At 49.8% G+C, this 17,750-nt stretch overlaps 1 protein-coding gene across 3 annotated transcripts in view; it reads left to right on the forward strand.

The window, feature by feature from the left end:
• Positions 1-14,510, forward strand: part of LOC144096623 (serine/threonine-protein kinase LATS2-like) — a 74,961-nt gene extending 60,451 nt beyond the window's left edge. For all 3 annotated transcript variants that reach the window (XM_077629440.1, XM_077629442.1, XM_077629441.1), the window contains 6 exons: positions 1,531-2,864; positions 4,180-4,464; positions 6,053-6,473; positions 9,588-9,761; positions 12,041-12,147; positions 12,927-14,510. In XM_077629440.1, coding sequence (XP_077485566.1) covers positions 1,531-2,864; positions 4,180-4,464; positions 6,053-6,473; positions 9,588-9,761; positions 12,041-12,147; positions 12,927-13,385 — 2,780 coding nt within the window. In that variant the 3' untranslated portion in view covers positions 13,386-14,510. The remainder of the gene's footprint in view (positions 1-1,530; positions 2,865-4,179; positions 4,465-6,052; positions 6,474-9,587; positions 9,762-12,040; positions 12,148-12,926) is intronic.
• Positions 14,511-17,750: the final 3,240 nt, after the last annotated feature.

Genomic DNA, 17,750 nt, shown 5'->3' on the forward strand with positions numbered 1-17,750 from the left:
AGCAGGCGAAGTGGTGGCGACGCAGTTGCTGTTGTACGTCAACGCGTCATGACGTCATGTGCACTGTAAATATATTGCCTGAAATGCGGCTACGTATCAAACTTCATTACCAACTGCCTCGCTTCTGTGCTTGCCTCGGCAGCTCTCGATCTGTGACATGGTCGTTTGAGGCCGGTCAACACACTGCATGCTTGCATTTCGCAACAGTGTACGTAATGTTTAGAAATACCGCGGAAGATAACCAGCGCCATGTAGTATCAGGGGTCTACGGCTGCCGTCATAAGTCTTAGGACTCGTTTTTGAGCCACGTAGTTGGGCTGCAGTTACGGCACACGCGAGGTTCCAATGCACGCCTGAACAAGTGTGGCCAAGACTGTACCTGTACCATGCGTAAAAAAAAAAAGTGAAGCACGAAAGCATGACCACACTTCCGTGTCATCGTGTGTAAACACGGCTTTGCCCGTGGAAGAGGACAAGCCGAGTCGCATTAGGTATACGGTAACTTCGCAAAAGACGCCGCCGGAATAAAGCGTGGCTCTGGTGATAAGGTAACCTTATGAAGCACTTTCCTGTCTTCCGCTTGTCTTCTGCTTCCTTTATGCCTACAGACGCCCGCTTTTGAAGGAATTCCCCTCCGTTTTGGCTGACATCTGAATGCGCTCGTGGCGTTATCGATGCGACAGAATTTCGCCTTTTTACTCCGACTTCCTTCGCGGCGTCAAACACCGATTCGAGACAATCCGCGAAAGTAAGAAGAGAATAAGCTCGGGGATGTTGGTGGTTAGCGTAAGTTAGCGCTTGTCCGTGGCTTCTTGTTCGTCCTGGCTTCTTTTGTGCAGTATTATTGCTTTTTAAATAGTTTAGTCAGCTGAAATCCGTAGTTTCGTTGCTTGACGAACGCAGTGAGTCTCGCGAGAGGAGGCTTTGCAGCCGGCGTTGCGCGGTGCCAGTGCCGTTACGTGGGGCCTCCGCGTTTCTCTACGCGCCTCGTCGTGGCTAGAGCGCGACCCAGAAATCGAACCCCGTTGCAGCCGCTTTCGCCGCGCCAGAGGGGAGGGTTGCAAAGAAGAAGACGGTGTAGTCAAATGGGCGCTCGCACCGCGTTTGCCAAGAGCCCTTGAGTCACGCCTAGAAACAAAACGGCAGGAATCCGGCTCGCGCCGCGGCCGGCAGCGGCCAGACGAGTCTGGGGCCCCGCGCCAGGGCCCGAGCGCGCGTTTGTTTGGGGCCGCCTTGACGCACGCAGACGGACGGGGCCTTCTATTTATACCTCCCCGGTCAGCGCTGCACCGTCGTCACGGGGGAGCGCGCCGCGTGTCAGTCGCCCGGTGCTCGATCAGGCCGACAGCGGAAGACGCGGAGTAGCCAGCTAGCGTCTCCTGCTCGTTCCGGTGGTGCGTGCTTCGAGGCCGGACGCGTTAGGCGTGCTTTCGTGCATCCAGCTAATCCGGTCGTCCGTGCCTGGAGCGAGTGAAGCCGATCGAGTCATGTGTGATCAGGCGACCTGAGCTGGGGCGGTGGCGTGCGCAGGCAAGCCCGGCATGAAGGCTCTGCGCAAGGCGAGCCTGCAGGCGGACGGCGTGCCCCTCTGGGAGCGCTCCATGCTCGAGGCGGCGCGCTCCGACAGCCCCGTGCAGCGGCCGGACTTCCCGCCCAGCGAGCCCCCTCCGCCGCCGCCCCCACCCCGAGGGGTGGCCGCCGCGCAGCTGACCAGCAGCTCCCACCACCCGCTACTCAAGCAGCCGCCCCGGGCGCCCTCCTCGGTGGGCGGCTACAGCAGTGCTTCGTCCGGCTCTGCCGGCCCGCTCAAGGGCCCCCTGATGGGTGGCGGCCGGCTGCTGTACCCCAGCGGCGCCGCGCCGCCGCCCTACCCGTGCAGCGGCAGCCTGTCTTCAGCGCCGTCCTACGCGGCTTCGTCCAGCTCGGGCGGCCGCCAGAGCCCCGCCAACACGACCGTGAGCAGCAGCAGCGAGTACTCGGTCGCCTCCGGCAGTTCCAAGTCGCGTGCATTGCCGCCGGCCTACACACCACCGCCGCCGTCCGGCGTCCCGCCGCCCCCGCCGCGGCCCCTGCAGGCCTTTTCTGCGCGGCAGGCCAAGTCCCAGTCTCCGGTCATCATGCAGTCGGTGAAGAGTACGCAGGTCCAGAAGCCCGTCCTACAGACGGCCATCGCGCCCACGGCGCCGTTGGCGCCCTACAACTTCGCCTCCGCGCCTCCACCTCCGGCCTTCTCGGTCGCCTCGTCGAGGCCCCACGAACCACCGCCCTACCCCAACCAGGGTGGAGGAGGTGTAGCCTCGGTCACCGCCGTGCAGCCGCCGCAGCCCCAGCCCCCGCCGTACGCGGCGCACAACGGGGCCCCGCCGCCCCCCTATGCTCTGCATCGCCACGACCCGCCACCGCCTCCCCTTCCACCTACCACCGTGCCCACCACCGAGCCGCCCAGCTACGCGTCCTCCGTGGCGGCGCTGGCGGCACAGAGGTCCGCCGCCGCGCTGGGTGGCAAGACGTCTTCCGCGCTTCTTGGCGGCAGGACGGTGGCCACAACAACTGCGTCGGCCACTTCGGATCTGGTGACCACTGTGGCGAGCATCTGCACGTCGCAGGTGTCGGCCCTGGTGGGCGCTACTCTCGGAGCCAGTGGGGGGCTGCGCAAGGCTTCGCCCGTAGCCACCGACACGGCGAGCTCGGCGTCTCGCTCAGAGTCGCCCGTTTCGTTCGTGTCGGTCACATCAGCGTCGTCGCCATCCACCCAGTCGGACTCTACGCACGACTCGGGCCGGGGCAAGACAACACACCAGTCACCCATCCCCATCCGCCGGGCTTGGCCCCAGGAGAAGGAGGAAGAGAGGCGCGCCTCCAAGGTATGGACCTCGTCTCTGTTTCAGTGCCCTGTTGCTACGTTTTATGCGAGAATGTAAAGGTGTCAAAAGACGCATGAAATTTAGTCACAGTGAGACAAGAGCTCAGCACAACATCTACTATACAAAAGTAGGACCAAGCATCAAGTGCTTTCTGTTCTATGTCTTGGTATCATCTAGCATTTAGTGCACAAAGTCAGCATGTGGTGTGAAGATGTACTTCTACTGGCGCATTTCACACTTTTATTTTAATTGCAACAGTTGCCACAGCTGCAACCCTTTGTGGCTCATTCGTCTTTTGCGGCGACTGTTGGTGTGGCTAGGCAACTTCGATTACCATTTAAAGGTGCACTAAAGAGGAATCTGAACTCGTCTTTTTACCATGGGAACTCGATCTACACGTTCCGAACATTCTTAGAAACTTCGAATTATTGTCTTGTGCGGCCAATTTTCCTCATTTAAATCGGATTAAACGCCTGGCTCCCGCTTTTTTTTTTAACTCAACACTGAAGGCAGGAGGACTCAACCAACGCATGGAGTGCCTTTCAGCTAGTCCCGTGGAGGCTTCGCTTTTGCTTTTATTTTGTGTTTAGGTCTCTGTGAATAGTTTCAGTCGCAGACAACATAGCCACAAATTAGGCCCACAGAAATAAAAATATGCGTGCACTCTTTGATTTACATATCACTCCACCGATGGCAGAGTGGCAAGCTGCCACGGGACTGGCTGAAAGGTACTCTATGCATTGGCTGACTCCTCCTGCCTTCAGCGTTTAGTTGGAAAAAAAAGGCGGGAGCCAGGAAGTTTAATCTGATTTAAATTAGGGAAATCGGCCACACAGGACAATAATTCGAAGTTTCTAAGAATGCTCAGAATGTATAGATTGAGTTCCCGCCGTAAAAAGACGAGTTCAGAGTATTCTCTGGTGCACCTTTAATGCAAATCAGCTGTCGGTGTTATGAGCAGTTCACTTCAGCTTCATTGCACTCACTGTTTGAGAGTTTGCGGAATACTGGCTATAACCATTTGGTGCATCAAAGCTGGTGAGTGCTCATTGCTTTATTGGGTGAGGTGCGTGGGCTGCAGCACTATGGCAAGTTTTCTGAAGAAAGCCATTTCTCCTTTAGAAAATGACACCAATGATCAGGGGTGGAATATTGTGAATGCATCTTCAAACAGTGTGAACCATAAGGGAGGATTGAAAGGTGTCTGGGAGGTGAAGAAAGCCTGGCCTTCTTTTAACTGCCTTAATTGGCCATCGCGAGCTGGCTGGTCGTAGGCAGGGATGAGGCGCTGTTGCAGCATGGGCCTCCCTCGCAGGTGCGCAACTACTCGCCAGAGGCGTACAAGTTCTTCATGGAGCAGCACGTGGAGAACATCCTCAAAAGCCATGAGCAGCGCCAACACCGGCGACAGCAGCTGGAGGCTGAAATGGCCAAGGTGGGCCTCTCCGAGGAAGCCCAACACCAGATCCGGAACATGCTCTACCAGAAGGAGTCCAACTACATTCGCCGGAGCCGTGCCAAGATGGACAAGTCCATGTTCAGCCACCTCAAGCGCATCGGGGTCGGGGCCTTTGGCGAGGTGGCCCTCGTCCGCAAGCAGGTGAGAGCCTGTACCAGTCTCTCTTCGGCTGTGGCGCATGTGAAGGGGCTGATGCATGGTGGTTCACTTGCAGATGCGCACACACAGTGCCGCTTCATATTAAAGAGGCTGTCAACGGATTAAAATGTGTTTTCAGATTATCCTCACAGCTCAGAAGCTTGGTGGGCGAGCTTGGTGTGGGAATCTCGAAGAAAAGAGGAAACATATTCACACTATGTTCGTAGCTTGGTTCTGAATATGATACGAGGTGTGTCCTCAAACAGATTATATGAATGAAAATACTGGCGTCATATTCATGCAAATAGTGCTGTAATATTGCTTCCGAGTGGCGACAGTATCTTGATTCTTCCCATAGAAGGTTGTGAATGTGTTCTTGCACATGCTAGCTTGCTTGAGTGGAGCCATCAGCAGGATTTTGTCTGAACCGCAGCAGTGGCCTAGTGGTTTGAGCATTCGCCTCGTATGCGGGAGGTGCGAGGTTCGGTCCCCAGTGCCGCCGGGTACCCATCGGTGATACAATGGGTACAAGCTTTCCCCTGCCTGGTGCTCGTCTTATAGGGTGAAATCCTTGGGAAATGGGTCTTTGACCCCACCTTGTGAAATGAAAACTACTTTGTGCCATGGCACTCTTTGGCCAAAGCTGCCCTTGCACCATAAAAATTCATCTTCATCATCGTCAGGGACTTTGTTTGTTACCAGAATCTACTTTTCAAGAGAATTGAGATGATATAATTAATCACGTTCCCATCGTTCTGTTGTGTCCATTGATTTCCTCGGTCTCATAACATCAAAATGGAGAATGTGGTTGCTAACACACAATTTCGCCAAAAACGCCCAAAGCCGAATTTTCGCAGGATTGTGGGGAAACTAGGGGCTTTAATTGTTTTGTTTTTTAAAAATGATTTTACCCTTCTTCATAGTGTCTTTCGTTGAAAAGCAGGGCTCGCTCTGCACCACCACTGAAGTGCCTTGAGTTGTTACAAGATAGCATGGCAATGTTTTGCATTTCTTGGTTGAATTGTAAGCTCTGGTCCACTGAAACTGTTGTTGACAAGACATATGTCGCAGTGCTGTAATGTCATGGAGTGTGGAAATGAAAATGGGTCTCTGCAGTATAATAAAAAGCTGTCTAATCATACTGTGGGCAACGGGAGCCATATTCATGTTGGTTTCTTACTTTTGTCTGTGTGCAATTGTTGTTGTGGGCAGTGGTCCTGGCTTGCAGGATCAGGGTATATAAAAACGACCGAATCCACTGGTAAAAAAATTGTTAAGTTTTGATGGAAAGGACGCAACAGCGTTCACCATCATCATCCGCCTGACTATGCCCACTGCAAGGCAAAGGCCTCTCTCATATCTCTCCAATTAATCCTGAAGACGGGACAAAAGGGAACATGACGCACATGTTCCCTTTTGTCTCGTCTTAACGCTGTTACACCCTTTCTGCCAACACATAGCAGCCAGCCCGTATCAGCGCTCTTCTAGAATGTAAGTTTTCCGTTGGGCAGAAAAATTTGGGTTCCTGAAATTCAATCAGTGGTCCTTGGTGCTATTAAGGTGATAGGAACCACCCCTGCCCTTGTTTCAGGACACGAGCCAGCTGTATGCCATGAAGACACTGAGCAAGGAGGACGTTCTCAAGCGCAACCAGGTGGCTCATGTCAAGGCTGAGCGCGACATCCTGGCCGAGGCGGACAACGAGTGGGTCGTCAAGCTTTACTACTCCTTCCAGGATGAGCAGAACCTGTACTTCGTCATGGACTACATCCCGGGAGGTGACCTCATGTCGCTCCTCATCCGGTTCAGCATCTTCGAAGAGCCCCTGGCACGCTTCTACATTGCTGAGCTGGTGCTCGCCCTGGAGAGCGTCCACAAGCTTGGTTTCATCCACCGCGACATCAAGCCAGACAATGTACTCATCGACCGTGATGGCCACATCAAGCTCACGGACTTCGGCCTCTGCACGGGCTTCCGGTGGACACACAACTCCAAGTACTACCAGAAAAACGGTGAGCAATGCCCTTTTAATGCCCTTTTAGTTGGCGCTGCTACGGTGGTTGGCGTCGTCTAGTGCAATCTTTCTTGCTCAATATCTGACGCTATCGCTTTTAGTGTGCTTATTTACTCTTTTCTTTTTTTTGCTCCTTGCTGTCAGCACTATTGCATTCCACATTCAATGTGCTCTCATGGTGGATTGTTTTGAAGATAGTTGTGTTTTTAAGTTTGTCATACTGTTTTCCAACTGCGGCCCCTTGCATGTTTCAGTGTGTAGTGAGCAGAGTGAAGATTGCTGTGGCATGTTTCCATAGGAAGACTTATGTGGCAGGCATTGGCATCGACCCAAGTGCATTCGATAGTAAGGAGGGCCCGTTGCCTTTTTTGATGTGGCAGCATGTCGCTGCCTTTCCTATCTGCTTTAAATATCTCATATCTGGGGGTGTGCAAGTATTAAAAATTTCGAATACCAATTGAATATGTTTGATTTCGATTCGTATTTGGAAATTGATAATAAAAAATTTCCGAAGATTCTGCAGTGATTGTATACCGCGCCAATTTTCATAAATTTCATAAATTCGACTGTGGCAAAACCGTAGTATCTGGAAAAATTATCTCACAATTGAGTGTGAGTTTTATGAAAACAATATAAAGGTCCTGTTCGCTTCGCCGTCGTTTATCCCGCGTGGACTGATTGCATTCCGAAGCCGAGGCTTGACCTCGTGCGAAATTCTGCAAGTGGGCTTTCTCACATATCACATGCTACTAACGAGATGGCCGGCAACCTGCTTCGAACAATCACAACTCGAAGGCCCGCTTTTTTTTATCCTTTCATAATATGTTACACACTTAATGCCCACGCCCATGGCATTCATCCTGTCGTCCTCATAACTCTCTGAGCGTGGCCTCCGCCATCTCGTTCAGCTATGATATGCAGAAAGCCTACTTGCAGAATTTCCCGTGAGACTTCCAAAGGGGTGAGTCGTGGTGTCGCAACAGGACAAGAGATGCTGAAAAATCCTGCCCGTTGTGGGGTGCATTTCAACCCGTGCACCTCTAAAATGCGCTTAATGGCAGGCGCGACGACATTCGGACGGCTCTGGTTGCTAGGCCAAAAAAATTGTCGGCCGCATAGTTTCGGTTTCTGAGCTTCGCCGTTCGCCCGCGGCACCTGCAGTTGTCGGGCTGTGCATTCGCTAGTAATTCAACTCCAGCCCTGCGCCGCCTTTGGATGCTGGCTGGTGTGTCACTGGTCATTTCTTATACCTTTTTAGAACCAGTCTCACCGTTCCAATGCCAATGTGCATTCCCCCCATCACTTACGTTCGCGTTGTTCTTTCATCACACTGAAACTGGGCACTCATCCAGGGTTTACAGGTGTTTGCACGATGGGCCACGTTTTGTTGGGAGCGGCGTTATAAATGAGCTTCGGATAATTCGAGCATTTCTTCCAGTCCCTTGAACTCTGAAGTAACGAAGTTTTACTTGCTATTTTGTTAGTTTTTGTTCATGTCATTTCATGGATTTAATTTTGCATGACCACATTACAGGTTGGGTACTGTTATGCTAGCTAATCAAGTAGTATGCATTTCTGTGCATATTCTGTTTTTTATACTGTGCTGAGACAGTCTAGTTTTGTTTATTGCATTTGCAAAGACTATACATTATTTTGAAAAAAATAAGGGCAACAACATTTGCTTGTTTATCATTTTCTGAAATATTTTATTTTGTTTCGAACAGATATTTGATATTCGATTCGATATTCGAAGCCTTTTTTTTCTTCACATTCTCATTCGATTCGTATTCGAAAATTTCAGTATTCGCGCACCCCTACTCATATCTGCTCAGTTGTTAGATGTGAAACACTTTTTGTGAGGTTTTGTAGGGTGTTATATATCTTACTGCATAAAAAAATGGCGTGTCTGTGAGCTGTCATTCGAGAGTGAATGAGGGGGCACCATGTACAGATCGGAATCGCACCTTTTAGTTTTGGAAATTGTCATTCTAACAATAAAAGTTTAAGCGCACCGTTGTGCACAGAGATGAGCAAATGCTATTTGCGGTGTGCTTGGCCATATTGAGGCTGCAGAAGTGCTGAAACGTCTTGGCGAGAGACATGGTACTGATGGAAATGAGCTTGCATGATATGCATCTTGGGGTGCTCATCTTCACTCTTCATGCTAGGGTCTCATGCTAAGGTCTGCTTCTGGCTTTGATGTAGGTTGTAGTTTTTATTTGCTCTAGCTGTGCAGGAATATCAAAGTCCCAGGCTTTCATTGACAGTTTTGCAAACCACGTTTTGGTGGGATCAAAAGCTAAGGTCACCTCCACATGCCAAAAGTGTTGTTTTTCCAAATGAAAACTCGTACTGTAACCTAAATCATCATGGGGGCTTTGAAGAAGGGCTTGTTTCTGAGTTAGCCAAAACGATGTGGTTATGAAAATGCAGCCGAACACATCACACAGACAGAAAAGGAGATGTAACAAGGCTGATTCTTTCCATCTGTATCATTGTGTGTGTAAGCATGCATATCTAAACTCGCAAGGTTGCTTGCGTTTCAGTTTGACGATACTAGATCTCTGTAGTGTTGAAGTTGCCTTATTGTTGACTGAAGTCCTGGACGAATACTGCTTGGGATGTCTTGCACGTGATGTTTGGGTGACCACAGAAATGCTGGCACCAGTTGCAAAGAACCTTTTGCTTCTATGTGGCCACTTTGAGTTGCAGTACGATGGGAAAAATTCGGCAGACCACCGCAGGCAGTGCAGTACAGTTCAGAATTGCAGTCTTGCTTGTGACCACAGTATCTAAATGTCAGGGCATGTCAATCTTCCTTACAGGGTGTGAGCTGTGCTAAGGAACTGAAATGTAACCTCAGCTATTAGGCTTTGGAAGCATTCACCTTTCTTTAAATACAGTACCTCGTCCTGATTACTCCAAAACCTGTTCATTCTGTGGCCTCAACACTTCTCTGGGGATGAGGACAGATGTGAAACTGCTAGCTCTATTCTTTGCCCCTGTATTGGATAGGAAGCGGCTTTTTGCAGCACACATCGGCCACAGTGCTGTGTGATGGCCTGCAGTAGTGCTCACAGTTTCTTTTTTTCTCTTGCTTTTGGTGTGGCAGGCGAGCATGCACGCCAAGACTCGATGGAGCCGGACAAGAACTGGTCGGAGGACTGCCATTGCTCCAAGAGCAAACCGCTCGAGAGGCGACGAAGAAAAGAGCACCAGCGGTGCCTGGCACAGTCGCTGGTGGGCACGCCCAACTACATTGCGCCCGAGGTGCTGGCAAGGCACGGTGAGTGGTGCCAGCAGGACTCTGCTTTGCTGACTGCACCCACGGTGCAGCTGTGAGGTGATAGGGAGTGGATCGGGACAAATTAAGTGCTATCATGTGGAACATTGTGTTTGGAAATTTCCTGGAAGTTTCTGAAACTGTAGCTGTCACGCTATCATGAAAGTATGCGCTGTACATCATCGGATTTGACTGCCCCTTTTGCAAGCCATTCAAAGGAGCGTGAAAATTGGTGCGTTAAATTTAAAGGAACTGCAGAATAAGGGCTCGAATCAAACAAACTTCACCGATGTGCTGAAAAGCAAAAACTGCGCTCTTGTTTTGAAACATGGCAGCATTGTGGGCCTGCAGTGCAGTGAAACCGATGCATGAGGGCTAAGCAGGCTAGGTCTCATCGAGAGGATTGAGCTTGGGACGGTGTTCCAAAACTGGCGCTTTGTCATTGGGCACTGCAAGGGAGTGTGAAGGGGATGGCCCCCACTTGCATTGTAGCCCGTGCTGCTCATGACATCATTTGTCATGAGGCTGCCACCAGGATTAGCATAGCACTGAGGGTAGGCCTATTGTTGTCACTATTGTGCCTGCAAAACCCTCCAACTGGAAACGAGTGGGCCGCTCCATAAAGCTTGGACAATTGCACTGGTTCCAGGGTTCCAAGCTTTGCATGCATTTGCAGCCATGGTTGGGCTGACTTACAGTTGGTATACTGACCCCAGAATGAAGGCTGTGCATTCAGCCAGTGTGTGTTTTTTTTTTTTAAATGGGCAATGCATGAGTGCTGACATAATACAACTCTTTGTGATTGTATGATTTGAAACTGTTTTGAACCCATGTACAACTTGCAGATGCTCATTTCTTGTCCAATGTTTCGAGCAGTAGAAGCACAAATTCCCATAGCCTGGCCTCTACACCCCACTAGGTCTGTTTGAGGAGGTCAAGGCTGATGTAGAGGGTGCTGGTTCTAATTCCAGAGAATGACTGCTATACAGCTGTCACTTTAAGAAGGCCATATGGCAGGTAGGCTAGCATTTTCAATATGATCCATGGAGGTCAACTCTATGTACCACGATTTCCCGTTTATTTCGTGACATGCTGCTGCAAAGGATAACTATCTGGCAAAATACCGTATTTACTTGCGTAATGAACCCACTTCTTTTCCATAAAAGTGGACATCAGTTTGGGGGGAGGGTTCATTAGGCGGGGAAAAAAAAGGTCAGAGATTTTTGGAAGGCTCGATATTTTATATCATACCTCGGTTGGTCGTCCAACCTTTGGTCTTCAACAAACGCTTGCAGGTCAGACTCGTGCCCCTGGTGTTTAGCATCATTTACTTTGACGCGATCAGGCAATTTTGCAATTTTGCTGTAGCCAGTAACCCTGGCATAACTAGATTTGTGGTAGTGGGTGGCCTGCATACCTGCATAACTAGAACATGCTCATCATTGGCCCTGAAGGTGGGGCAGGTTTTTTAGGGGAGGTTAAAGAAACAGGATGACCAGTGCCAGAATGACTGTCTTAGCTTACAGCATACAACATCTTGGCGCTCTGCCAATCCCCCCTCCCCTCCCCCCACCCCTCTGGCAGGAGCTCTCCTCAAAAGATAAACATACCAGTGATGTTATTGGTGGCCAGCAGCATCTTGACACACTGCCAAGGTCTGCCCTGTGGACAGCTTGAAAACTGGAGAACCAGCTACAGGCTCAAAAAAAAAAAAAAAAATTTCTGACCAACAAAAATGGGGGGGTGCGTGGCAGTGGGTTCATTAGGCGAAATAGGGTAGCTTCCACTATTGTCAGTTCCACATGCTGTTTATCCACACTTCTTGGTGCTTGTCTTTGGGATTGGCACACAGTGTTGCCATAAGATTGCAAGATGAACTGTTCACCCTCTTTGTCTTTCTCTTTCTTTCTCTGCTAAACTTGATGACCTGTAAATACCACAAACTTCTTTTGGAGTGTCTTTGAGGTAAAGCATAGTGGGCATGAAATTTGTTTGGAGGGTTCAAAAAGTTGCAACTTATATCAGCTTGAGCATTTCACTCTCTTCATGCATGCACCTGCATGGCATGTGGTTAGTCACATGCAAAATGGGCTTGTGAATCCAACATAAAACAGCCTGGTAGGCGGCAAAAGGCTGAAGCAGGTGGGAAAGATGGAGTGGGTTAGCTTCTGGAAATACTACAAGGTCTGCAGGATCACTACAGACACCACTGCATGTTCACGTTTAAATAAATGTGATCCTGGATTGGCCATTGAGTGTGACGTGCATCGTTTCATTTGCAGGTTATGGACAGTCGTGTGACTGGTGGAGTGTTGGCGTGATCCTGTACGAGATGCTGGTTGGCCAGCCGCCTTTCTTGGCCAACACGCCTAGCGAAACGCAGTACAAGGTAATGATCCAGCGCTGCAGATGCTCGGAGAAGTAGGGTGAAGCCTAGTGGCGGGGAAGGCAAGGATGTGTATGGACTTGTCATGCCCCTTGTAGATTTTCTGTATAGCTCCCTAGAGTTTCATGTTTGTTTTCCTTACGCCGCTCGCGCTTCTATTGGCCAAACGCAATCACATGGTTGAAAAGCATCCATGCATTGCAGCAAAGCCAACTTGCATCGTTTAGCACTAGACCATTGCTGACAGTCCATTCGTGCACCTTCGTCTTATGCTTTACGACATTTTATTTTGTCCAAGTGCACATGGTTGCTGCAAATGATGGTTTCTTATCAACAATACGCAATTTTGCACAAGTGTTTGCTAATTGTTAAAAAGAAAATGTGCTTTGCGGTATTTACAACGGATAGTGCGCCACCTATCCACATGACGAGTATTTTGTTCGTAACTTCTTGAGATAGGCCTTATGTGTAGCTGACGTATGACTAGAAAGCTGTGTCATTCATTGCAGCACTAGTATGCCTAGAATAAAGCAAGTTCGGCAGCCAAGATCAAGCAGATTGAGCCTGCACTCGCTCTGACCATTACACCAAGTCCACCTCCTGCATTCAAGAGTTGCGGCTTTCTGTCATAATTTGGGTGCTTGGGAGAGCAATATGGTCGACCTATGCGAAACTCTGGGAACCTATACATTAACTATAGCACCTTGTAGAATTAATGAGCAGATCGCAGCATTGTTCCTGCGGCAGTCCTTGCTCACAGGCTGTGCCTGCTCATCATGCAGGTGCTCCACTGGGAGACGACCCTGCAGATCCCCAAGATGGCCCAGCTGTCACCCGAGAGCACAGACTTGATCTTGCGGCTCTGTTGCGGGGCTGAGCAGCGGCTGGGCCGGAATGGTGCCGACGAGATCAAGGCGCACCCCTTCTTCGCCTCCATCGACTTTGAGGGTGGCCTGCGCAACAAGCCGGCTCCTTACATTCCCAACATCCGCTACCCAGCCGACACGTCCAACTTTGATTCCGTGGACGACACTGCGCTCGACAAGCCTCCACCTGCTGCCCCGGAGCCCAACGGACGGCATCCGGAGCACGCATTCTTCGAGTTTACTTTCCGGAGGTTTTTTGACGACGGCGGGCAGGCATACCCGGTTCGGGCTGGTACAGGAGCCGCCCTGGGAGTCACGGGGTCGCAGAGCAGCGAGGACGGTCTCGATGGACAGGGGTCGCCAGTTTATGTGTGACCATGGTCCTGCCTTCCTGATGAGCATTCTGGTTGGGAGCACAGTTGTCGGAAGCCCCTATGTGCATCTAATGGTGGCCCTCTCTGAGTGGTGTCATCTGAGAGGCTGATGCCGGCAGCAGGATGAGGGTGCTACAGCAAACTGGCCATGCCTGAAGCCTATTCCTCTGGGAATGAGCAGCCTTTCTGGTCTCCCCTTGTGCAGAGTTTGTCATCAGTGCAGGCCTATGTCTGAAAAGCAGCCTTTCTGAGACAAGGGCTGCCACTGTTTCCATCACCACAAGCACTGTTGGTCCATGGCAGAAACTGGAATATGCAGAGGTTCTCGTCTCTCGCAAGCACAGTTGGAAAACACCCCAGGCCCACTATCCCCGCCAGGTGTGCATCTGCAATGTCTGCTGGGTCCTAGCAATCACTGTGAGGGCTCAAGAGTGTGAGAAGCAGAGCTATGCATCGGGAAATGTGCCCGCAGAGAGCGGTGAATTATTCATTACTTCGATCTGTTAAAAGCATTGGCCTGTGTGGTCCGGAGTGACCTCGTGGTAGCAGTTCTATGCATTTGCTGCTCGCATGCCTTGTGGCTGGGAATGCCAAGGCTGTCGTCACCTCCTAAAGAGCGGGCTCGTGGTCCCCCGGGGCCTGCATGGCACCAACTCCTTTGTTCAACTTTGTCTTGACAACCTGCTCTGCTGTACCAGAAGGTCTGGCATGTGAGAACTCATTTCCTGACAGCCATTATATTTCTGTCACATCCACTGAAGCTGTCAGAAGAGCGACACGCTTGAAGCAGCAGTTGTATTCTGCGAGGGCAGCGGCAGCGTTGCGTAGTATCGGCACCCGCAATTAACAACGTGCGCACAGATAGTTGATACGCTGGCACATGCCACTTTCTTTTGCCTGTTGTTGACACCAAGAACAAAAGTGTAAACAAGATGACTCTCTTCAAGACCACTGCGGAGAGGCTGTGCTCCCATTGCCAACAATCCGGCTGGATCTGAGGACCCCATCATACTGACTGCACCGTGCCATTCGCCTTGGCACAGTTGCTTTCCTACTCTGGTGTTTTTTTTTCTTTTGCTTTGGTGACAAAGCGAAGCCAAGTCCCGGTCCTTTACTAGGAGAAGAGAAAAAAAAGAACTGTGTTCCAATTTCGCGAGAAGGTGTACATGTCCTCCTGCCGTCACCCACCCTCCCTTCTCCACCCCCCGCCCCGTCTATCTCGAGGGGGGTGGCCTGCTGTGTTGGGAGATGTGCTGCTGTACTGTGATACATACCGAGGCGGTTCGGGGCGAGGAAAGCCGCCATCTGCATGTGACGTGGCGGGAGGACACGTTTTTCTTTTTTATCTCGGCGCGCGCGTGTGCGCTTCCAGCGGCGGTGGACAGCACATAGAGGCAGGAGAGAAGGACGTGCCGCCTGCTGGCCGCCAGCGCCATTGTTGCTTGTTGTTCTATAATGCTATTATTATATTATTATTATTATTACCTCTTGTATAATAGCTTCCACCAGCTACCTCTCCTCTTGAGGAGTTCATGCCCTCTGTGTTATTTATTTGATCTGCAAGGATTTTTGGAGAAGTCTGTGAGTGCCTGTTCTCCTCTCTCTCTTTACACCTGTCAGTTCCTCCCTGCCGTGTCTTCTGTGCCTTTCTCTTCCTTTCTGTAATTTGCCGACTACGTTTGGTTTGGGTGTGTTCCACCTGTGTTCCACCTTTATCGTTGCTCTCTTTGATGGGGAAAGGGGTAGAGCGCGAGGTGTGGTCTTCTGGGCACTGTTTGTGCAGAAATGGAGTGGCGAGAACCGCAGCAACTGGCACACCACGGTAGGTTGCGTACGTAGTTCTGTAAGGTGCGGACAAATAACATTTTTTTTGGAATGGGATTTACAGTTCTCCGGCAGCAGCACAACTTGTGCACAAGTACGCAACGCTGAAAGAGTGTGTTGAAGGCAGATTCAGTACCCGTGCCTTTCTAGGCTTGTTTCTATTGCATTGTTGCAAAACTTGTTCGTTCAGAGAGACCTCATCCTCCTGTGCCTTCTTGACGTACAACTGCTTTAGTATACGTGCCAGTTTGCATGACCCTAACATCTCTGTACTCTCAGTGTTCTGAGTGGTGGCCGAAATTGTTTCCTAAATTTATTTCGGTGATCTGCGAAGTTGCAGTTTCCAGTGAAGGAGACTTATGTTGATTCTAACAAATGAGGTTTAAGCGTGAGGAGTAGTTGCTGCTTGAAAGCAGACTAGGTTCATCCAGTTACACTAAATAGTGCTTTACATTAGGGAAGTGCTTTTTCTTGCTGGGACAGATGAAATGCCTGTAGTAAATTAGGTGGCAGGGAATTATCAGGGGTCACATTTAGTGCCAGGGCAGCAAGTCGTTGAGAATTTGATAAGATTATTTTCTCTTGCTGCAAATGGTTGATGAAAGAGATTGCCTGAACAAGTATTGATAAGCCTCATTGAACGTGCAGTTTGGCTAAATGGCTTTGAGCTTTTGAAGACTTGATTAGTTAGCACTAAGAACAGGACAAGTATGGAGAAACTAGACAAACGCTTGACTGGACTAGCGCTAACTTGTCCTATTTGTTTGTGGTAAACAATTATTCCAGCATTACAAAATTAGTATAAACTTGGGTTTTAAGGTTTTTCTGCATGTGTGGCCTTGGAGAAATCATTGAGAGTGCCACATTGCAGTGGTCTTCATTTGAAATGAATGTAGATTGTGCCTTATCTGCATCGTTGCTTGCTGAGGACACCGAGCTTTAGTGAGCCTGATTGCACTTGGTTCTCTTTTCCCACTCATTTATTAATGGTTATGCTCTGAGTGCTGTACAGGAAAGAAGAGCCTATCTTGGCACATAATGCTAGCGATCATTGCTGTGCAAGTTGGGTGATGGCCATCCGGTGGCATAAGTCACTTTGATAGTACCTGCATAAGCCACTGCTTGAGCCTTTTCATCAAACTCCCCTTTCGATATGCTGTGGGACAGCCCCTGTGAGTTGAATTTCCTCTGGTGTAAGAAAGCGACTTGAGGGATGCACACGCAGGATGTGCTGCATGTAAACTTGTGCCTTACGAGCAATGCTCTTGTGTCGCACCTTGTGTGCCTCTTTGCGATTTGTAGGCAGTGCCTTTCAAGGGAAGAGCATGAAATAGTTGTTAACCTCCCTCCCACCTCTATTGGTACTGTGAGGAATCAAGTTTGCACATGTTACCATGGAGATGTTGCTGGCACCTCTTTCTTCTTGCCAATCCCGAGTGACCTGTTCACACTGCAGCTGAATGCAGTTTGAGCAGGAGCAGCAGTCTGCATCTTGACATTTGCCACTGTTTCATTGTGCCGTGTCATAATGCACGAAGCTGCTGTAATAGAAGCAAGCTGGAAGTGTGCGCAAGCTATAACGACTTTTTAATTTTGCTCTCATGGCAAAATAGAGATTTGTTCAAGGTGAGGGGGGGACTTTTGTCTGCTGAGAGTTAGTACTATTTCTTGCTGGTGGTGATGTTGGTGCAAAGATGGTGCCCGGCCTCAAGGACTCTGAGGGCATTTCCGTCCAATCTTTCATCTCAGTGTAATTAGACACTTTGTCTCTGTTGGCATTTGTTTGGCAGCAAAATACATTTATTGCTGCCAAACAGTTGAAATTGGAATATTTTTTCCTGCCAATATATTGGAACTTGTGGCACTGATTATGGTGCCCGTGCGCTAACGGACTCTGTGATTGTTGGCTCAGAGTGATGGCAGTGTGGACTAGCATCGGAGATCTGCGTAACACAGAAAAAATTATTGGCATTATCACAGTTCGCTGTGAAAAGGGCGGGGATACGCGTATTTCATTTCCTGGTATTTTTTAGCTTATAAAAGCTACTTTCCAGTGAAATTAGCTGCGTTGCATCTTCATCATTAAGGATGCACTTGAGAGGAATCTGAACTCGTCTTATTACTGCGGCAACTTTATCTGCATGTTCCGGGCATTCTTAGAAACTTCGAATATTGTCCTGTGCGGCGGATTGCCCTAATTAAATTGGATTAAAACGTCCCGGCTCCCACCTTTTTTTTTTTAACTCAACGCGGTAGGTAGGCGGAGTCAACCAACGCGAGGAGTGCCTTTCAGCCAGTCCAGTGGCGGCTTCGCTTTCACTTTTGTTTTTTAGGCTTCTTTGAATGAGCAGTTTCAGTCACAGACAATAGAGCCGCAAATTAGGCCCACGGAAATAAAGATACATATGGACTCTTTGATTTACGTGTCACTCCACCTGTGGCAGAGCGACAAACAGCCACGGGACTGGCTGACGCATTGGTTGACTCCTCCTACCTACCGCGTTGAGTTAAAAAAAAAAAGGCGGGAGCCGGGATGTTTAAT

This window comes from Amblyomma americanum, chromosome 7, assembly GCF_052857255.1.
Source record: "Amblyomma americanum isolate KBUSLIRL-KWMA chromosome 7, ASM5285725v1, whole genome shotgun sequence".
NCBI lineage: Eukaryota > Metazoa > Arthropoda > Arachnida > Ixodida > Ixodidae > Amblyomma > Amblyomma americanum.